Consider the following 23,141-nt stretch of genomic DNA (forward strand, 5'->3'; position numbering starts at 1 on the left):
TAGAAACCCTCGTCAAGGCGATCTGGAAGTCCCAACGGGAGAGATGGTTGACCTCACAGCTGCTCTTTGAGTTTGCTTGTAGCAATTCCCTTTATTCATTAATGTTTCACTAAGAGCTATGAAGGCTGCAAAGTCATTGTTTAGCAGACGATATGGGAAATTAAAAAGTCAAATAATCAGACTTTGTGTTTAAGATGTGCATTTAAGATGAACACAGTTTCTCAAGATTAACATAAAGAACTGTTAGAAGTCCTGAAGGTGATCTGAAGAAGAATTAACATCTTTATATGTTCACTGGTCTCTGATCAGTAACTTCTCCCATTGATGCAACAGCCTGGTTAATGATGACACAGATGATGGAGTACAAGGTCAGGATGATGGATGAACAGAGCACTTCACATTTCAAAGGCTGGACTTTGCTATCAGCACACACAAGGTGTTGTAAAACTACTTATGTAAGTTACCTTTTACTAAAAATTCAGTGCTTTATGATGTTTATTTGAACCCAGATACAATGTAGGCTTGTATAGAAAGACAGGTGATTATTGCAGTGCCTAATCCTCTGAACATTTCACCATCCTCAGAAGTGATAATTCTTCAGTGAAAGAAACAAAGATATTGTGTTTTTACCGTCAAAGTGAAATCTGATCTCTACAAAGTGATCACATTTAATTACAAATATAATACAAATACAACTTGAGTTGTCTGATGTTGCCTTTCAGCTTGAACATACTGCAAGCAAAGAGCTGTTGATTGGTAGATGCTGCCAGTTTTGTAAAGATCTTCAGAGTGGATGTTACTCATTGTTTATGCATATATTAAAACTCCTGTGGATTTATGTGGAAACTTCAGCGTGCAAGAAAATCTGTTTTGACGTTAATGCTGCGCGGATGAATAATGGATTAATGGATGAAACTCTTGATATTTGACATTAGAGACACTCCATCACGACACCAATTTGTGGGAAATTATGCTGCGACGAATCAGGTGACTTCACTATAACACAAACACACATATAAAAATGTTTTTAAACTTTTTATAACATTCGTATAGATGTGGTTTGTGTTCATAATGTTGTTCAATCACTGTGATGAGTCAATTAAATCCATTTGGCCACAGCCTTGAAAATATTTAATTTCCAACATGTAAATAAGGAAAACCAATCCCTTTACATTTAGACATTACTTTAGATCAGGGGTGTCAAACTCATTGTAGTTCAGGGGCCACATACAGCACAATTTGATCTCAAGTGGGCCGGACCAGTAAGATCACAGCATAATAACCTGTAAATAACAACAACTCCAAATGTTTCCCTTCGTTTTAGTGCAAAGTACATTCTGAAAATGTTCAAATTCTATCTTTTTACAAAACATAATGAACAACCTGAAATTTCTTAAGAATAAAAGTTGCAATTTCAACAATATTGTGCCTCATTTTATCATTTACACATGTGCATTACAACTTACAGATCACAGTGTATCTACAAAGGCACAACACGGGTATCTGGAACAGTATTTTACTTTATGATCAAAACAACTCATTTTTACACTTTGCAAAGCCGCATGTTTGACACCCCTGCTTTAGATAAATAAAACGACCCATAATGACAGGTGGAATCAGTGTTAGCTTTGCTCTGTTCTGTTCATTATTCACACATCGGTCGTCCATATTCTTAGTGTAAATTCAGATTTGGTCTCTGGAAGCACACCTATAAGCTTCAGCCCTAAAACATAACAGAGGGAGTTCTCTGTTAGGAAAAATATATATATTAAAGAAATATCATTTCTCTCATTACATTCATACAAAAAGCGTAATGCAAAATGCTATAAAACCCAGTATTGCACTTCTGGAACAATGTTGTAGTGCTGTAATCTCTGAGATCCCACAGTGATTTCCAATGTCAAGTTTAGCCGTTCACCCAACAGCCAGAGAATCAGTTGTAGGAGGTAGTTCATCACTTTTCAACTTCATAACAGCCCAATAATCCCAGATCAGAAATGTCACTGATCAGAGTTGCAACATTGCTTGTGTCCTCTCCAGTCTGTGATTGGATGCGTTTCGTGTCATTCATTGAGGAGGCTCTCCGGCTCCATCTGCAGCGCCGCCTCCAAACTGTCTGTATGCCTGAAGTCCTGCAGATCAGCTGCGAGGAGAAGCTCCAGAACAGAGGGCTAAAGGTGGGAGGAAGACGGAGACAGAGGCCGTGAGAAAAAAACACATGTTTCGTTTTGTTGTGTTGTTATAAAAACTGAATTCTGGCCCGAAACAACAAAGACTTTAATTTTGAAATTCTTAATCAACATTCCTGTTGAAAGAAAACCTTAAAGGAACATTTCATCCCCAAAATGACTATTTGTATATCAATTACTCACTTTAAACATAAACTTTATTATTTAAAACACTTCCGCATAAACTGCACTTTCACGGACGTGTAGCGCACCTGCACAAGTGTGTGACTGTTTATGCGGAAGTGTTCAAAGTAACATGGGGTGAGGAGTAATTGATATACAAATAATAATTTTGGGTGTAAAGCATTTCTTTAACGGACAATAATCTGTAAAGCAGTGAAGGCTGAAGGTTGTACCTGCAATCTGGAAAAGACCAGTTGCACTTGTCGTAGTTTGAACTGCCTCAGCAGGTCCCTGAGCTCGCTGATCACTGTGTAATCCATGATGCTAACATGATGGCAATCCAGGACAACTGACCGCGGAGGAGACGCTGTGGAGGACAAACGTTAAAGGGAGAGTAAATGAGAGGAAAGGGAGGTTAAACAAGACAAAGGTCCCCACACATGCTCTAAACAAAGACTATCAAACAAACCCTGCAGAGCCTGAGTGTGTATGAGGTGGCTGAGATACTCTGTGGCAGGAAAGCTGAGTCCACTGCCCAACTCCATCATCAGCATACCGTGATCAGACACCTGCACACAACAGGAACACGTTGTTAACGCAAAAACAAGCTGTTACTCTTGCACTGTTCAACACACTCCCATGTCTCCTCAAACTTCTTCATATTATTCTACTTAGTTAGTGAACTCTTGTATTTCACAGAGGAAGAGCCTATTGATGCTGTTTCTAATGGAGAAACTGGTATGGGAGAGTAGCTCTGCCACTCCTGACTGTTGAGTCAAATGTCATCTTTATAAAAAGAAAACAACTTTGTTCAGGGCACTAAAATCTGAAAATCATCTTCAATCTTTTAGATGGATAATATTCATCAATCATGGTGGTGGAGATATATAAACTATCATTTGTATGTTTTTGGCTAATCCAGTGAACTATTTTCCTCTTTTCCTTTTGGTAATAGGAGAGACTGTTCAGAAAGGATTTCCTGTATCTGTGTCACATGGGTTTCATAACTGCCCGAGTCTGTTCACTCCAATGAGAGAAGTGAACATGAGCAGAGATTCAAACCGAAGCTTTGGCCCATAGTCACCAAAGTAAATATTGGACCAATTTTTCACAAGCCACATATCTTTTTGACACTAAAATGGCATTTTTCAGACGGACAAATCAGGAGAAAATGTTCTTTGTTTCGACCTCTTTCTGTCTCAGCAACACACTCTTGCGAGATCTGGTAAGTGTCTAGCATTAGTCGAACTGTGTCAAAATGTTAAGCTAAAGCCAAATAACGTTCGCAAACGCCCTATCTAACTGATTTCTGTGATGCTAAATATGACTATTAGCTGTGTAAATATCTTGTGATGGCGATAGAAAATATAAACACATCAGACCTACTTAGGAGACAAGAAGGTTAAACCCTTTCTTACCATTGGCACAGCTTGTAACTTTGTTAAAGAGCATCTTTGGTAAAAGTGCTTCCTGTACGTCCAGTAACAATGCCTCTAACCCAAGCAAACTACTATTGATTTAAGTGTCCCACTCACTTTCACACAGTCCCGTTCAGAATATTATGGTACCTTTATCTGGGGTCTGGCCGTGTTGTACAGCAGCAGGGCTCCAGATACAGCTACACCCCCTACGATGCCGTACTGCACCTGCCAGAAACTCATCAGGAACGTCACGACAAAAGGCAGCAGGTCCAGCTCTGTGGGAGACACGCGAGCATGAGAACACAATTAAACAGACACATACAGTTGTGGTCAAAAGTTTACATACACTTGTAAAGAACATGTATGTCATGGCAGTCTTGAGTTTCCAATCATTTCTAAAACTCTTTGGATTGGAGCACATACTTCTTTCACAAAACAGATTTTTGAAGTTTGGTTCTTTTATGAATTTATTATGGGTCTACTGAAAATGTGACCAAATCTGCTGGGTCAAAAATATACATACAGCAACATGAATTATTAATTTAGGTAATATAGAAAGTTGTGTCAATCAAATTAGCTTTGTGGCATGGCCTCTTAACTTCTTGTGAGTGATTATGATTGACTACAGCTGGTGATCCCATTTAAATAGTGCTCATTAGATACAATCATTAGTCCAGGGGTAGCCAACACGGTGCCCGCAGGGACTACGTGAGTCGCCTGCAGAGCATGTTCTAAAAATAGCACTAGTCACCATGAAGCACTGTCTAAAATTTGTATTTAATTGTTTTGCTGTTTTTTTTAATCAATAACACTTGAATTATTATTTATTTTAAAATGACAATATTGAATATAGAATTTTAAAAAACTAAAATGTTTTATGTATACTCTGTACCCTGTCTGGGGTCAGAGTTCAATTCCACGCGCAAGCTAAATCTTAATTTCCCTTCTCGCTGAGACAAGCTTGCGGGAGCAGCTACGATGGGGCGCGAGGTGCGTTGTTTACGCTAAACATGGCAGAAAAGCGAAAGAAAACGAGCTATTTTCAAAATGATTGGGAGGAAGAATTATTTTTTACAACAGTGAAAGAAAAGTGTGTTTGTCTCATTTGCGGGGCGACGGCAAAGCGGCTCATTGTGGAGACGCTTCGGTACGTGTCACAAAGCTACCATGCTAACTAACTAACTAACTAACTAACTACCTAACTACATACCTAACTAACTACTAACTAACTAACTACCTAACTAACTACTACTAACTACCTACCTAACTAACTAACTAACTAATTAACTACTCACCTGCAGCACTGCAAGCAGAACAAGCCGTGAGTTAAAGCTTTGGGCAGCAGCATCTCTTTTCACGAGGCCGGTGAACAAGTCACAGAAAGCATCGGAAGCTTCATTTAGAGCTGCGCATTATTTAATAAAGTACAAGAAAGCCTTTTCGGACGGAGAGGTGTTGAAAGGTGCAATGATGTTATTGAAAACACTGTTCAAAGACGAGAAGAAAGGTTCTGATGTGATCTCCACTCTCTCTGATGTTACAAAGTTAGTGTTTGTACAAACAGGATATGATTTGAAGATGTGACAGTTAATGATTTCCTATAAAATGTTACAGAAGTGATACTTTGTACTAAAATATAACTGGTGTGATTTTGAACAAAATGCTACAAATGTGCTCATTCATACAAAACGGTCAATAAAGATATTTACAAAAATATCAGAGATGTGATAACTTTCAAATGTTGAAATAGATTGAGAACAGAAATAAATAATGTTTTAAATATATCTGTGTTTCCTAATATGGTAAATCATTGTTAATAATCATTGTGAGGAATAATTAACATTAACATGACAGTCTCTTCACACGTGAATATTTATTATGATTATTATTATTAATGATAATATTATCATTAAAGGTGAACCGTGCAACTATGTTATTCAGGAAGTTTGTATCAAACAAGTAGCCCTTCGTATTATTCAGCACCCTTGAAGTAGCTCTCAGTATCAAAAAGGTTGGTGACCCCTGCATTAGACTCAGCCACAAACGCTACAATGGGGAAGTCAAAGGAGCTCAGCACGGATCTGAAAAAGTGGATCATTGACTTGAAAAAGTCAGGAAAGTCACATGGAGCCATTTCAAAGCAGCTACAGGTCCCAAGATCAACTGTGCAAACAATTGTTTGTAAGTATAAAGTGCATGGCACAGTTGCGTCACTGCCACGATCAGGAAGAAAACGCAAGATATCACCTGCTGCTGAGAGAAAATTGGTCAGGATGGTCAAGATTCAACCGAGAACCACCAAAAAGGAGATCTGCTATGAACTAGAAGCTGCTGCAACACAGGTGTCAGTGTCCACAGTCAACACAGTCCACAGCATGTTTTACATCGGCATGGTCTCAGAGGCTGCCGTGCAAGAAGGGAGCCCTTGCTCCAGAAGCGACACCTTCAGGCTCGACTGAAGTTTGCTTCTGGAATTAAGGTTGGCCTTCACAAAGTCCTGACTTAAACCCATCGAGAACATGTGGACAGTGCTGAAGAAACAAGTGCATGTCAGAAAGCCAACAAACTTAGCTGAACTGCACCGATTCTGCCAAGAGAAGTGGTCAAAGATTCAACCAGAAGCTTGTGGATGGCTACCAAAAGCGCCTAAATGAGGTGAAAATGGCCAAGGGACATGTAACCAAATATTAGCATTGCTGTATGTATATTTTTGACCCAGCAGATTTGGTCACATTTTCAGTAGACCCATAATAAATTCATAAAAGAACCAAACTTCATATGTGCTCCAATCACTCAGTCACAGAAAAATAAGAGTTTTAGAAATGAATGGAAACTCAAGACTGCCATGACATACATGTTCTTTACAAGTGTATGTAAACTTTGACCACAACTGTATATTTGAGGCACACAGAGAGGACACTTACTGCGTATCCTCCACATCTTAGCCACGACATGATAATCCACCATGGGAGCGACGGCACAGATGATAACAGCAGCTAGAGAAGCTTTGGGGATGTAGTAGAAAGCGGGCATGAGGAACGCCAGAGAAAGCAAAACTATCACACCTAAAAAAAAACAGAGAGAGAGAGAGAGAGAGAGAGAGAGAGAGAGAGAGAGAGAGAGAGAGAGAGAGAAGGGGACAGTTAGAGAAATGCCTCATTTCCAAACTAAGATAAATGCACAGATTCAGCAGAAATGATAATAAACACACGTTGAAATGCAAAAACTAGAGAGAAAGGAAAGTCACATAAATATATGAAAAATTGTTTTTGTTGTTCCAGATGATGATTTTAAAATTCAAAAATAAATAATAAAATAAGACATTTTCTGGTGTCTTTTACCTACCTAAATTAATAATAATGTCCTACGTTTCTGTTCTCTATTCAATAAAAAACAAGTTGCGTGTGTACACATGCTGCACTTCCTCTGTTTAAGATTAATGTTGCCACTTAGATGTCTTAACAGAGGGGAGAGAGGCAATTTGAGCAGTGTGGATAACAGGTGAGAACAGGTGATAACACAGAGCACCACTAGAGGGCAGAAGAGATACAGAGAAAGTTGAACATGTTGGGACTCACTGGTGATGATCCCTCCAGCTGGGGTGCAAACACCAGTCTGGGAGTTCACTGCTGTCCTGGATGTCAGGAGAAAACATTGCGCTGTAAATATTACACACCTGAGCTCTCTCACACTCACCCGCACACGCACACGCACACACACACACACACACACACACACACACACACACACACACCTCCCGAAGCTTCCAGTGACGGGATAGGCTGACACAAAAGAGCCCATGATGTTGGTCACACCAATTGCCAGCAGTTCCTGGTTTGCGTCAATTCTGTAGTCGTTCTGACTGGCTGAGGAGAAGCAGGAAATTAAAATCAGTCAACAGTCTGAGGAAACACTCATTCTCTGAGAAGGGTCTGGCTGCAGAGCTCCAGGCTCGGGCCCACCAACTCTGTCAGATGCTTTCGGGCCCTGAGCTTGAAGAAGGAAGTGACAATCTGTAATTGTGTATGCCAGAAACGATCATTAGGATATGATGCGTTTATTAGTTTGAATATGACACACAACCTGCACCAAGTCAAACGATACAACCTTAATATTTCAATATAACTGTAACTTATATAGTTAGGTAACGTAAAGTTAAGAAGTGAATAACCAGTGCTAACATTATGAGTTTGCTAACGCTAGATGATTTGCTAATGTCGTTAACAAGCTAACGTTAACCTTAGCCATATCTGTCAACCCTCCCGTTTTTCCCGGGATTATCCCGTATTTTTACTTCCATCCCGTTTTCCTCCCGTTTAAATATTTTCCCGTAATTATCCCGTATTTTTAACCTTTCAAAAAAAAAATAGGCCTAATTAAAAAAGTGTAAAGTGTCCTCCGATAGAGCAGGTGGCAGTATTATGTTTAACTTTAGCTGAAAAACGTTATCCGCCAGTAAACACACAGAAGATGAAAACAGGAACAATAACACAGAAGAAGAAGATGACAACATATGGATGAGAGTCACAGTGAACGGGAGATAGATGGAGACGCAGCTGTACCTGCCAAACAAGTTGACACTTTATGTAAGTACCAAATGAGAGGAGACCATCCCTTATTTATTAAAAGCAGAGTCGGGCAAACTCGTGCTTTATGTAAAGTGTGCCATTTAGATGTTAGCATCGCACACGACGGAATAAGCTAAGATGTTCGCCAGCAAGAAAAATCGTCCAAGCACGACAAGAGGCACAAAAACATACACTGTCAATGACTTCATGTATGACAAGAACTGTGTCGGAGGCAGACCAAGTGAGCAAAGTTGAGGGAAAGATGTCGATGCTTTGCGCCAAAAATAATGTAGCCTTCAGCTTCTGTGATGATTTCAGTCGCAGTGTAGCGGACATGTTTCCAGACTGACATCGCAAGGAAGTCCTCGTGGGGGAAAGAAAAGCCACACAACTCATCCATCATCAAATAAATTGATGATAATTACTAATAAATAAAATACATAAATCTTATAAACATGTCTGTACAAGTAATACATACTTTAAATAAACATGTATTTCCTGAATGTATATACCCGTTCCTTATGTGTTTACGTTTACATTGGCTGGCTGAGAGCTGTTAAAGTATGGGCGGAGTCCGGCAAAACATTTCCCTTATTTTGAAATTCCAATGTTGACAGGTATAACCTTAGCTGAAATGATTAGATTAAGCTTTTACGTAAGATATTTTCCTCTTTTTTGTTGAGCTGACGTTAGTTTGCTAACGACATTAGCATAGCTAGCTAAGGTTTTTAACTCATAAGGTTAGTATAAGTTATTTGCGGCTAAGTTAATTTACGTTACCTAACTTTATAAGTTATATCTATATCTTAAGGTTGTATTGTTTACCTTGGTGTTGTTGGTGGAAGTCGTGTGGTATGGATGTGATACAATTTATTAAATATCATTTGGCTACTATATTTATTAACAATAAGCGTAATTAAACAATACACTGGCCAATATAATACAGTGGTATGTCACCAAAGTTATTACAAGTCATTCTTCGGGGGACATGAATGTACTAAATTCCATGTTGAGATATTTCACTCAAAACCAAGAACATCAACCTCTTTGTGGTGTTGGAAGAAAAACATCTGGGGATCATGAATATCAGAATTTTGTTTTGTGGAAATCCATCTGATAGTTTTTGAGATATTTCAGTCTGGACCAAAGTGATGGACGGACCAATTGACAGTCCTACGCAGCTGGTGTGGCTAACACCACTTACCAAAAGCTTTAGCAATAGCAATACTCTCCAACAGACCCATGAAGGGAATCACTGCAAGCCCTCCACCCAAACCCTGCACACGACACACAGAGAGGAGGTTAGTCAGCTGCTCTTCTTGAGAAATGAGAAAAGAAAAGATTTTGAAAAGTGAAAGTTGCAACTCAATCATTTAGCAAAACATTCCCGGCCCTCACCCTGTGGCGAGCCCACCGTCTCTCTGCTCCTTACCTTTACAATCTCTCCAAAGGAGACGACGGTGCCGTTGGCTGTGGTGTCTGAGGTGGGTGGAGGCCTGAATGGCGGGAGCCCCTGGGAAGTTTCCCCAGTGACTGTAAACACGGGATGGCCATAAGCATTCCAGGAAAATGCTACAAAGGATGCAGCTACGACCACCAAGACGTTACGCACTGACCAGCACAGAGAGCACATGAAGAAATATGAGGAAAGTTTTAGAAAAGTAAAACATATTCAGACACACCGTGACATGTATACACCATCAATCACAGAAGATAAAGATATCACTCACTCTCACACACACACACACACACACACACACACACACACACACACACACACACACACACACACACACACACACACACACACAGACACACACACACACACAGGTACTGACTGGAAGCTACGGTCCACACTAGTTTCCTGGCGAGTTTCCTGGAGCAGGTGGGATCCTCTTCAGATCCCAGACTCGTCTTCATAAATAACAACACAACCAGCAGAGTGAGACACAGCAGACCCAGTACCACATCACCTATCCTGGCTTCTGGTATCTTGTAGAAGGTGTAGTAGACCTCCAGGTAGAAGTCGTGGGGAACTCCCTGGAGTCCCAGAATATTCTAAAGAAAAACAGAAACGGCGGGACAGCCATCAGCGGACACCAGCGACACTGAGAAGAGTTGAGGATCTGCTCTCTCTTTGCTTTTTAGATAGAAACAGTAACCAAAAAGGTTTGCGCACCCACATCAAGCAAAATGCTCTTTTAATTATATTCATTCACTTTCTGTTTGGCACTAGAGGGTCAATCTTTCCTCTGTATACATTGAACTGTAAAAGCAGCAGTAGAGATTTGGGGAGATGACCTACAAAATGTGTTACAAGGGCCCACTTGATTTACTTGTAACTTTAGCTGGACAGCACATTATGGTCACACGTGACAACGACAGGATACAAATAAACGCTAAAACTTAGTGGCACAAGAAGAGAAAATCAATTCTGTAAACTGACTCTAAATCTGCCACCTTAAGCTGCTGGTCATGTCAGACCAATAAGGCTGTAGCAGTGTATTTATGGACCCTTTGTGTATTTAATTGAACAAGGGAGCGTTAAGAGCAAAACATGTTATTTTTTCTTTCAAATGTTATATAGTCTCATTTTAAATACTAGAAACGGTTCCGCTGTCTCCCAGTTCAACATAGATCTCATATCAGTGCTGCTCCTAAATCAGAAAGCTATCCACGTTTAACTCTCACCTTGACTTGGCCAAAGCCAATGGTTACCGCAGCAGCACAAGTGAAGCCTTTTATTACAGGGAAAGAGATGAAGTCCAGCAGAAAACCTGCAGAAGACGAGCAAAGCAATGAATGATTTACAGAGCAATGACAAAAAAAAAGTATGATTGAGAGATCCACAACTGTCACAGAAATTGTGTGGTTAAGCTGAGGAAGGCGTAGATGTGGTGGTAGGAAGTGGCTCTCCTGCTCTCACAAACTAATCTAGTTTCCCTCAGTTTTTTGTCAAAAGTAAGTCTCACGAGTGTCGACTAAATTAAGAAACCCCCCAAAACTGGTGTCATAAGGTTTTCACACGACCTCCACTAATCACCTAATCTCAGTAATGCCATTACGGCCTGGATGAGTCCACAGAGGAGGCTGAGCAGCACGGCTCGGTGTGGCTGCCCCCCCACCACAGAGAAACACAGGAGGGACATGATGGCCGTGGGACCCAGTGTCACATCCTTAGAGGTCCCCAGGAGGGTGTAGACAAAGCCCCCCATGAAGGCAGAGTAGAGTCCGTACTGTGGGGAGAAATGCTTTTAGATTGATTTTCATTACACTCCCTCTCCACTCAAACATGTGTTTTTCTTCTTGTTGCTTCACCAGAGTTTGACACTATAAACATTTTCTCACATTCGTCTGATGAAGGGGGAACGCTTCTCTACGCTCACCTGAAGTCTGAGTTTAACACGTCTACGTACAGGCAGGATTTTGGACTAGTTTGGAAGCCAATGAACCATGGTTCATGTAACCTTTAACCTAAGTGTGATGTGGAAACTTGAAACCTCCCGTGCACAACCACTGAGAATGGAAGTAGGAGACATGTTGTGTACAGCAGTTAAACGTTTAGTATGAACAATATTTGCATTGTTCTTCCAGTGATGTGATTTTAGTGAGTATTTTTATAGATGTCTTAAACATGCCTGGATTTTCTTAACTAATTGATTTAGCCAAGTTGACATCTTCGAGTGTCTTGTTTTGTCCAACCAACATTTAAAAAGCATTTCTCCATGAAAAATGACAATTGATTAAATATGAATAAATATATGAATAAATATGATTAATATTCTGTCAATCAACTAATTTTTTCTGCTATCATTTTAAATAAATATAGATGATTTTGAACAGAATGACACAGGATGTTATTGATGGACAACATCATGATTTCAACTCTCTGCAATCAAGAAAAAGTGGCAAAACATGGAGGGGATGTACCCTTTCCTGGAAAAAACATTTTATGGAAAGAAATGGGGATCCAAATGAATACGAAAGAACAAGAAAGAACAAGATGATTTTATCAACTTTATGATTGAACACAGGCCGGCTGAGATATCTGGAGAAAGTTGAATCTAAATGGAAGTTGAATCCAAAGGATGAACCTTCACAGACAACCCAGCGAGGATTCACCTGCACAGGAAGGCCGGCTACTTCAGCATAAGCCAGCGCCTGCGGTACCGTCGTCAACCCGACAGTGAGTCCTGCGAGCAGGTCCATCTGAAGCCACTTCAGCTTGTACTTGGGCAGCCAGGAGAGGATCGGCAGCCAGGCCTTCAGGGTGCTGTAGGAGCAGCAGCCCCGGGCTGTCACTTGGCCCAGCAGAGGACGGTCCATCGCACAAGGATCAGAGCTGAGGAGGGAGAACCTGGAGAGGAGGATGACGATGGAAAGGATGAAAACAGCAGCAAGCGCACAGAGGTAAGGTGACATTTACAGATTGAAATGTGTGCATGAGTAGGCAGAAAAAAGACACTTACACAAAGTGAATACGTTTCCTGCTCTGTTTTAAATGACACTCATGGGCCTTTGGGAAGTGATTCTTGGTCCTCTGGTTTTGGTTTGCCTCCTCTTTCTCCACAGACACAGAATTAAGGAAAACACAACAAGGTGTGCATGCATGTGTCAGTTTGTCTGTGTGTTTTCTGGATAAACACACAGCGCCATATCTTCAGATGCATGCTGGGATCTGTGTGTAATGGAAAAACAAACATGAAAAAACCAACAACAAAAAAAGTCTTCAATCCGCTAATTTCAAAGGTGCCAGATATTCCTTTTTGTGACCTTTGTCCTTAACGAGCTTTGAGGTCTTCATAATCATATGATGGTCATATGACAGGATAGTGCTCACTTGTTTTACAACAGCCACAAAGTTTTCTTCAAGCCATAAAACTCCCTGACAATATTCCCAAAGATTTATGTTATCAGTAGTTTCATCGTACAGTGTGATATTTTATTTATCTCCAATTGTGCCCTAAAATGTGTTAATGTTACGTAGGCTATAATATTCTACTAAAACAGATTGAACAATAATATGCTGAGTTGACAAAGTTGAAGAACATGAATGATTTAAATAAATTAAACTAGAAGAGAATAAAAGAGCAGAAAAAAACAACACACTAGAATAAAATAGATTAGAAAAACAACACAATAGAAAAGAATAGAGCTGAAAAAAACACAATAGAAGATAAAAACAATACAGTAAATAGAGTAGAAAACACTACATAATAGAATGAAATAGAGCATAAAAAAGAAGAATACAAAGTCTATAGAAACTCTTACTAAATGTGATGTCTTCTTTATTATTCCCTGGTTCAGCTGTGATTCAGAGATCCTGCTCTGTCAACGCGTTTATGTTCCTTTCTACTGAAACCACTTCCTAAAATGTATATCATTTTGACGATGAAGCGCGAGGCAGAATTTCCTGTTTTCGAGCTCCACGTGACCTATGTCATGTGACCACAGGTGGGCGGGGCTTAAGTTGTTTGAGGAAGACGTGAAAAATAGTCTTACACCGCCGTTTATTGATGGTGATGTAGCTGCCACACAGCTGTACTACTCACTGTATGTACGTAACGTATTAATTGTGACGGACTCATTCTTTTATTTAATGAATGTAGTTCATTAAAGCCTTACAGTGAGCAGAGCTAATCCCCATCATGTTGCTTCAGGTGTATTTTCTCATCCTGGCATCATGTTGCATCGGGGAGTCAAACGGGAGAAATGTTCTTTTAATAATTGGTGAGTTAACGGTTACCTTTATATGCAGTGGTAAGTAAGTCGTGCCAGTTTTTAAGACTTTAAAATCTTACCCCGAAGAGCTATACCTACTGCTGAATTACACACAGTCGCCAGTGTGTTAGGTATGTCAAGTTTACAAGCTAATGCAGTCTAATACAACAGTCCTGCAATAAATCATATTGCATTATACAGAGGTTGTTCTGTTATTTAGCCTTGATGATATAGATGGGGTGGGCAAAATCAAATATGGAGATTTCCTGCTTTTCTCCGTTTTATATCATATTAAACTGAATATCTTTGGGTTTTGGACTGACAAAATAAGACATCTAAAGACATCAACTTTGAGGAACTGGGATGGACTTTTTTCACTATTTTCTGACATTTTATAAACCATTTTATTGATCGATTTAAACGATAAAAAACGTATTGACAGTTTAATAGATGAAGATAATCATTAGTTCCAGCTCTAATAAAGAAATGGTTCTCTCAGTTCGGTGTGGAAGAACTTGCCTGCAACCCCATCCAACACCTTTGGGATGAACTGAAACTCTGACAGCGAGCGAGGCTTCATCGTCCAACATCTCAAATCTTGAAGCTGAATGGGAGCAAATCTCTGCAACCAGCCTCCAAAATGTTGTCCACATACCTTTGTAAGAGCGTAAGAGCAAAGACATGTGCCTTTTTCCCCTCTTCCAGCTGATGATGCAGGTTTTGAGACCGAGGTGTACAACAACTCAGTGGTCCACACCCCCCACCTGCGCTCTCTGGCCCAGCGCAGCCTGGTGTTCAGTAACGCCTTCACCTCTGTCAGCAGCTGCTCTCCCAGCCGCTCCACCATCCTCAGCGGCCTGCCGCAGGTAAATAATCACACATTTGGATGCCTCTCATTAGTGCAAGAGTACTTAGGTCTGTTTGCTGTGTTTTCAGCACCAGAACGGCATGTACGGCCTCCATCAGGGTGTTCACCACTTCAACTCGTTTGACGGAGTACAAAGTCTGCCGCTGCTCCTCAGCCAGGCCAACGTACACACAGGTAAGTAACAGAGACAAGTCCACTCTCACACATACTCTTATCACTTTCATTCTTCTCATCTTTCTTTTTACTCTCTCACTCCCACAGGTATAATTGGGAAGAAGCATGTCGGCCCTGGATCTGTATACCCTTTTGATTTTGCCTACACAGAGGAGAACAACTCTGTCCTCCAGGTGGGGAGGAACATCACTCGCATCAAACTCCTGGTCCGAAAGTTCTTCCAGACCCATAAAGAGGAAGGTTTTGCACGAAGGCGAAAGAAAGAAGAGAAAAAAGACAATTCAAAAGAGGAAGAGAGGCCGTTTTTCCTGTATGTTGCCTTTCATGACACCCACCGATGTGGACACTCGCAGCCCCAGTATGGAGCTTTCTGTGAGAAGTTTGGGAACGGTGAAACGGGGATGGGAAGAATTCCTGACTGGACACCAGAATATTACACACCGGAACAAGTAAAGGTCAGTGACATACAGATTGTATGTTTTCAAATGTGGAAAGAAATCCCACCCTCATCAGAAAACAATGGTTATTAACAAGACGTATATATTTGTCTAATGTGACTTTTAAAATATGAATAAACAGTTAAACAAAATGTCATAACATTATAATTTCTACAGCAGCATCTTTAAAAAGCATATTTTTCATGGTCGCTGATTATGTATAAACATTTAATACATGGTCACACTTTAACTGATGGATATCACCGTCAAACGTCCCCAGTTGATTACTGATTCTACAGACGCAAATAGACGAAGTTAGTAAAGCAAACACCTAGATGTGTATTTTGAATGTTTTCTTTCCACTAGTCTGAAAGAAGACATGTTATAGAAGCAAAATTGCCGAAACTCTCAAAATGGACCAGTGCATGAAAACCCCCAAAGTGTTTGCCTGTAGTGTCTCGCCTTAAAGAAACAAAATCCTAAGATTTCGTCTTGTTGATTATTGTAATGAAAAGCACCTGAAAGACAAAGACTCAAAAGTTTTATCCCTGAATCGGATCACAGAGCTCCTAACATGTCAGTCTGTTCTCATCTTGTGCACTTCAGGTTCCCCCTTTTGTGCCGGACACACCTGTGGCGCGGGCCGACTTGGCTGCGCAGTACACCACGGTTAGCAGGCTGGACCAAGGTATGTAACAACACCTACACATAAAGGAGCGGTAGTGAGAAGCTATTCTTGTAAAACACCAAGCTATAACGGTGTGAATTCCCTCCTCAGGTATCGGTTTGGTTCTTCAGGAGCTCAGGGACGCTGGCTATGAGAACGACACTCTGGTCATCTACAGCTCAGATAACGGCATCCCCTTCCCCAACGGCAGAACCAACCTGTATCGCTCCGGGACGGCAGAGCCCATGCTGGTGTCGTCTCCGGATCACAGGGAGCGATGGGGAGACACCAGCCAGGCCTACGTCAGCCTGCTGGGTAAGAGATGGATAGCAGAAAGAGGTCGGGAAGGTTAAAAAAAAAATATAGACCATAAATTCTTGCAGCCACTTGCTGTTCACACGGTGTCCATGGCAGTTTAGTGCTCACACAAGTGGCTCAACCTTTTTAGGCTTGTGACTCCTTAAAACAAAACGATACCTTATTCTTTGTGACCCCTCATCACAGGTTAGGGCCGTAGTGAGGAAGGAGTTTTGAGCAGTTCAACCAACGAGTGATGTTTCAAAATGTTTGATTATTACAGGCTTAAAAGGTATTTCAGAGAAAACCCACAATTTCTGTCCTTGATCATCTGGAGTGGTGTGTTCCACTGGCTCACACAAATTTTCAAACAGGGGAGTCGACGTGTTCATCTGATGTGCTGGATCGGCCACAAGAGGGAGACTTAACAATGGTGCATCAGCAGCACATATCAGATCACATAAGAAACTGAAAATGATCCCCTGAGTGGGTAATAATTGAATGTAAAAATGAAAATCGCATCAATTAAACGATAGTAACAGTTGTGATGTAAATGTCTGCAGAAGATAATAACAAGACATTCAATAAACTGTAGGTGTAATAAACAAGGAATGTGAACTACTATAAAGCTTTCTAGCAAATCTTGGTGAATATCGAGTTTGTTTGCAGCGTCAGATCTTGCCTGAGATAAAAATCAAACCAACCACATTCATATTGTTCCGTGTTTCATCTCCACTTTAACATAAATACTTGTCATGTATCTCCACGATGTGAACCTTTCATAAGCTAAGAAAAACAGCACTGTTTCCATCCGTTTTTAAAGGAATACTCTACCCACAAAATGAACATTTGTATATCAATTACTCCCCATGTGGTATCTTGAATTAGTGAGCATATGAGAGGAAAACAAAGTTTTCTTCAAGAATTTAAGGTTATTCAGGGTGAGTAATTGATGCAGAATTAGTCATTTTGTTAATGAAATATTCCTTTTTAAATGGTTTATTTAGCTTTAAAAAGTGGGACCATTTTTTCAACACATTTAATTCATCTGAAAAATTAAAATATCTCCTTATTTGGAGCTTTGTGGTTTACATTCGACACAGATGTGTAAATACATTATGAGATAATAGAAACTGTCACTGTTTCTCTTCTTCTTCCTCAGACATTACTCCCACTATTCTAGACTGGTTCTCTGTTCCCTACCCGCCCTACAAACTCCCGGGCGACCCCTCCACCCCGGTCCACCTCACCGGTCGCTCCTTACTGCCTGCACTGGTCACTGAGCCCAGCAGCTGGCACACCGTCTACGCCAGCCAGTCGCTCCACGAGGTCCGTGAGCACCGCTGCCTCCAGACAGGATGTCATCACCACAAATATAAAGGAGTCAAACAAAAGGCCTTGACAGCTGTACTGTCATTTTTGATTTCAGGTTACCATGTACTACCCAATGCGCTCCGTCCACCAGGGGGCGTACCACCTTCTCCACAACCTACACTACCGCATGCCCTTCCCCATCGACCAGGACGTGTACGTGTCCCCCACCTTCCAGGACCTGCTGAACCACACGAGGCTGAGTGAGCCCACACACTGGTTCAAAAGCCTGGAGCAGTATTACTACAGAGAGCGCTGGGAGCTGTTCGACTCCAGGTCTGTCGCAGCTCATGTTGTTCCATCATGTTTTCAGCTGAGGAGAAGAAACGTGTTCAGTGTTCATCCACAGATAAACATCAGTCACATTGCGTAAATGAGTCAAAGCCCAAAGAAGAGTGATCAAAATACTTGACCTGGATTGGTGGTGACGCAAGTTCCTCTTATTTAAAGGAGCTACACCTGCCACCGTAAGCATAATTCATAATAGGTCGCAGGTACGCTTCTTCTTGCGCTGAACTTCAGTTAAGTGCTCTGTCTAAAAACTGGGTGAGGAGAAATGTGGCACTCAACAGCATCAATTTTATTTACAGTCAATAGACTGACATATTATAGTATTGTCAGCCCACATTTAATATATATTGTCAATATATTGAAATATTGTCGATTAAACATATTTAAATTATATACTATATCCCTTTAAATGCCTTGAATTTTAATTAACTTAAAAGCCCCCAAACACTAATATATTTGGATTTAACCTTACACCCTCTGAAGATCTTGTCTTTGCTGACCCCTACTGGTTTACCTTCCACCATGGTGGTGGAGCCTCTAATCCAGGGGTCTTCAACGTTTTTCATGCCAAGGACCCCCCAAACTGGTGTAGCGTAGAGCAGCGACCCCTTACTGTATATATTGTATAGAAGATGCTTGTCGAGGTCCGTGCGACCGGGACAAACTCTCCTTTCCTCCGCTCTGTCTCTGACTGTAGGTGTGTGTGTCGGGAGCGAAGTCGCGAAACACAGTGGAGGAGGGAATGTGAATAAAAATTGCTTTATCTACAAACAATTTTGCGAGCCCCCCCCCCCCCCCCCCCCCCTTCCTGCAGTCCTTCCCCCCTGTTGAAGACCTATACTCTAACCCAGTGGTCTTCACTATTTTTTACGTGAGAGCCACATTGCGTAAATTTCGTTGAATTTTGGATGCGTCGTTTGGAAATGCGGCTCCAAATGACTTCGCTTGAAACCAGAAATGTTCCAATTTAGCGATATCAATAATTTTTTAACAAATGTCCGTATTCATAAGCATGCTTATGTTAACATATTTTTAATGAGCTTAAGTTCATTTCTATACTAATTCACCATGTATCTACCCGTCCAAGAGCGCATTCGCCACTGTAGTGCTGGATAGACCGCCAAAACTGGCAACTCCGCAGTGTCGGCCGAGCAAGTTTAAATATCTTGTTTCTATATTTGCATCTTTTATCAATTATTTGTATTATTTGTAGGCTAATAGAACAGACACTTTCAGTGTTTTAATGAGTTATATGTAATAGCCCTGCTTGATTTTAGTGTTTTTATGAAATATCTGTATTGACTCCATAATCATATCTATCACCCCTTTATTTAGCCCACTGCCATACGAGCCACCAATTAAATCTTGGCGAGCCGCAGGAGGCTCGCGAGCCGCGCAATGAGTAACACTGCTCTAATCCCTTAATGCACCTCGAGGGGAGAGGAGGCTTCTGAAAGAGCTGAGAGCGAGGAAACACAGGTGTACCCTACAGGGAACTCTGTCTGTATAGAGATCTACAGATGATATAATAGAACTCAGTTTGTAAAGTGTTATGGCCTCACACAAAGCAGCAGTTTGTTTTTTTATTTCAAATCAAATGTATTTATATAGTCCAATATCACACATTTGTCTCACGGGGCTTTAGAGACTGTACAGGATACGACCCCCTCTGTCCTTAGACCCTCGCATCACACAAGGAAAACCTCAGGGAGAGCAACTGAGGAGGGATTCCTCTCCCAGGACGGACAGACGTGCAATAGATGCCGTGTGTACAGGATAAACAACATAGTACAAATACATGATGTGAAACATGAATATGAAAAAGATGGATCCAGGATGATGTCAAAAAAGCTTCCAATTATTTTACAGTTCAATCTCCATGCCCACATTCTTACACAGCTGTGTGGTGTATTATGCAGACAACAAATATGCACGGAAATAAATAGCCCTGTCACACATATCCGTATGGCAGAAATGTATGTCGGCGCATACGAAATATCGGTAATACAGTTGATATAAATTAAGGGTAAGTTGAGATCGTTTGAAGGACGCAGACGATACGCCGAACACGCCAGACATACAGTCCACACAGCTCCGTATGGAAGAAACATGCCGCTGTATATGAAAAGTAACTCAAAACATGTCAAACATTGATAGCGTATCACTTACCTATTTAAAACGTATCAGTGGCTGGTCAACGGAGCTGGAAAAGTGCCATCTGGTTCACGTCATGCTGATGCTGGAGAACGGCTAACATGCTGAACGCTAGCTGTACTGTAGAAACACGTCTAATAAGTTACTCCGTCGTCATCATCTTAACATAGGGTAGGAATAGGTTATCCACTCGTTATCAATAAGTTGGCTGTAGGATTCACCGTCAGCCGACGTAGCCTATATCTAACGTAGTCACGTAGGTATTCACGTACTATATTTACGTAGGTAAATATTCACGTACTATATTTACGTAGGTAAGTATTCACGTACATATTCCGTATTCACGCATTTCTAACGTAACGTCTGCATATCTTATGAAGCACACGTCGGGTACGTCCGGTAATTTCGAACATGCTCAAAACATCAGCGTTCAACAACGCACCCCAGCGTAACACCGCCTGCTCTTAACGAACACTACTTATACCTTACCTTATATCTACGTAAACCAGCGTGTTACCGATATTTTGTATACGCCATATTTTTGTATACGTTATGCATTTGTTGGGCATTCCTCTGATACATTTTATATTAGTAAGTGATGCGCTATCAATAGGTTAGACATGCGTATCTATATATGTTCACTTTTCCGATCCGATGAAAAGTTGGACGTATTTGGACTTTTCGTACGCGCCGGCATACGTTTCTGTCATATGGACATGTGTGACAGGGCCTTTAGTAATCATAAAAAATTAAACTGATCCGAACATAAATTACAATATTTAAAAGGTATATTAATTGATAATTAAGATCAGTAATAACACTACTAATAATCGGCCATGTTAAACAATTTACATATTTTAATAAATAAAAATGTTACCAGTTGGTTTGACAGCTGACACACAGAAAATGAATCTCCAAACATTTTGATTAAATTATGTAAATCATTATTAAGAAAGTATTTTCTGGTTCCAGCTTCTCAAAGACGAGCATTTGTTGCTTCTCTGTTTTATGTCACCGTAAATCAAATATCTCTACATTTTTAGACAGTTTGTCGGACAAAAAAATTTGGTTGAAGAAATTTGGACTGGTGTTTTTCACTCTTTATGGATATTTTATGGACTAAATTACCAAAAATTGTCATCATATTAATTTAAAATGAAAAATAATCATTAAATGCACCCTGCTTCCTCTGCATGACTGACCAAATGCAACCAAAAAGCACAAACGTGTTCTCTGTGGTGAAGAATGAGTCAGATCTTTCTTCGTGTGTGTGTGTGTGTGTGTGTGTGTGTGTGTGTGTGTGTGTGTGTGTGTGTGTGTGTGTGTGTGTGTGTGTGTGTGTGTGTGTGTGTGTGTGTGTGTGTGTGTGTGTGTGTGTGTGTGTGTGTGTGTGTGTGTGTGTGTGTGTGTGTGTGTGTGTGTGAACTGATATACTAACAACAAGGATAATAGAGGATTACAACTGATTGAATATATTGTGTTTAAATCATGAAATTGAATTTGAAAATCTATTTGTCTTTTGATTTTAACCTGATTTTCATCCACCATCATTCATCAGTCACAGTAGATTTCTTTATCATTCATGTTTTAAAGGGTTGGGCTGCTTCCTTAAGGCTAAGGTCATCTGTATTTGTTAATGCAAATTTAGAGGTTTCAAATTGTGGGTTTCAGGCTAATATTATTTTTGGACCTAACATATTTAAAGTTGACTAATTTTAGGCCTAGAAAATAGATAAATATATAGTTTAGTATTTCTTCCCCATAATGTTATTTCTGGCAGCACTTTGAAATATCATCCTAGGAATTAAAACAACAAAGCTTTATTTTACCGTCAATAGTTTCTTAATTATTTTCTATATTTCCCAGAAATAAATTTGTAATTTGATACTATTATAAAAGGAATACGAGGACCTCAGAGTAAGACAACAAAATATTGCTTGCTCCGTTTATGATGTTTAAATTTGCTCCACCGACACAGGACAGACCTGCTGGAAACGAGGAACCTGGCATCAGAGCCGTCCTACAGCGCCGTGCTGGAGAGCCTGAGGCAGAGTCTGCAGAAGTGGCAGTGGGAGACGGGCGACCCCTGGGTCTGTGGACCTGACTACGTGCTGGAGGACAAACTAGAGCCACACTGCAGACCACTTTACAATGGACTCTGATGGACTCTAATGGTACTTTAACTCATCTTGATTGACATGATGTCCGCCTACACGAATGCATTTTTCTTAATAAATGGGTAGTTTTATTTTTTTATGTCAATGCTGCTTTTAATGCTAAGAAAATAAACAAAACTTGAAATGCCTTTTCCCCCTCGCATTGTTTTTTCTGTATAGTATCTTTATGTAACCAGATAATTTCATCATTCAAGTCCTTCTTATCTGTCTATACATTCAAACGGTGCATTTTCCCATCATTCAGACCCTCATAACCCAGTTTCATAGAAAGGCAACATATTAAACCGTTTTTGTTATTAAATTGAACAAATGTAGATGCATCCCTTTTAGTTTTTAGTCTCCATCACTGTTCTACTTGTGATCTAATGATACCCAGGCGGTTGAGTTCATAACGCATGACCGGTGAGGTCGGTAAATCGATCGAGGAAAGCGTTTGCATTGATTCCAAAGAGCTGCACTTTGAAGTAAGACTGATTCTCAACCCGTCCATGTAGAAAGCTGTTGGAACGGAAAACAATTGGGATCAGTTGTTTATAAACCTGCTCATTATTATTTTTAACTACTAATCTGTCCATTTCCACTCATGTTGAGGTCTTTTGAAGCCACTGTTTCTGCACCTTTTGTTGCATGCAGCACTGACGCAG

The 23,141-nt window shown here is 40.5% G+C and overlaps 2 protein-coding genes across 2 annotated transcripts; one reads left to right on the top strand and one right to left on the bottom strand.

The window, feature by feature from the left end:
• Nucleotides 1-1,466: 1,466 nt before the first annotated feature.
• slc26a11 (solute carrier family 26 member 11) lies at nt 1,467-13,787 on the bottom strand. The gene is made up of 15 exons (XM_029430980.1): nt 13,612-13,787; nt 12,810-13,018; nt 12,463-12,697; nt 11,384-11,576; nt 11,032-11,117; nt 10,179-10,398; nt 9,773-9,951; nt 9,545-9,617; nt 7,527-7,638; nt 7,351-7,406; nt 6,697-6,837; nt 3,920-4,047; nt 2,821-2,920; nt 2,585-2,718; nt 1,467-2,171 (listed from the first exon to the last, which is right to left on the bottom strand). Exons 3-15 carry the CDS (start codon nt 12,664-12,666, stop codon nt 2,064-2,066), a joined length of 1,734 nt encoding a protein of 577 aa, XP_029286840.1. The 5' UTR covers nt 12,667-12,697; nt 12,810-13,018; nt 13,612-13,787; the 3' UTR covers nt 1,467-2,063.
• On the top strand, nt 13,758-22,625 carry sgsh (N-sulfoglucosamine sulfohydrolase (sulfamidase)). Its single transcript, XM_029430994.1, has 10 exons — nt 13,758-13,897; nt 14,001-14,070; nt 14,767-14,927; nt 14,998-15,103; nt 15,191-15,558; nt 16,147-16,228; nt 16,319-16,522; nt 17,667-17,833; nt 17,934-18,151; nt 22,299-22,625. The coding sequence occupies exons 1-10, from the start codon at nt 13,778-13,780 to the stop codon at nt 22,480-22,482; spliced, it is 1,680 nt and encodes a 559-aa protein (XP_029286854.1). The 5' UTR covers nt 13,758-13,777; the 3' UTR covers nt 22,483-22,625.
• The last annotated feature ends 516 nt before the right edge of the window (nt 22,626-23,141 follow it).

This window comes from Cottoperca gobio, chromosome 1 (genome assembly GCF_900634415.1).
Source record: "Cottoperca gobio chromosome 1, fCotGob3.1, whole genome shotgun sequence".
In the NCBI taxonomy this organism is placed as follows: Eukaryota; Metazoa; Chordata; class Actinopteri; order Perciformes; family Bovichtidae; genus Cottoperca; species Cottoperca gobio.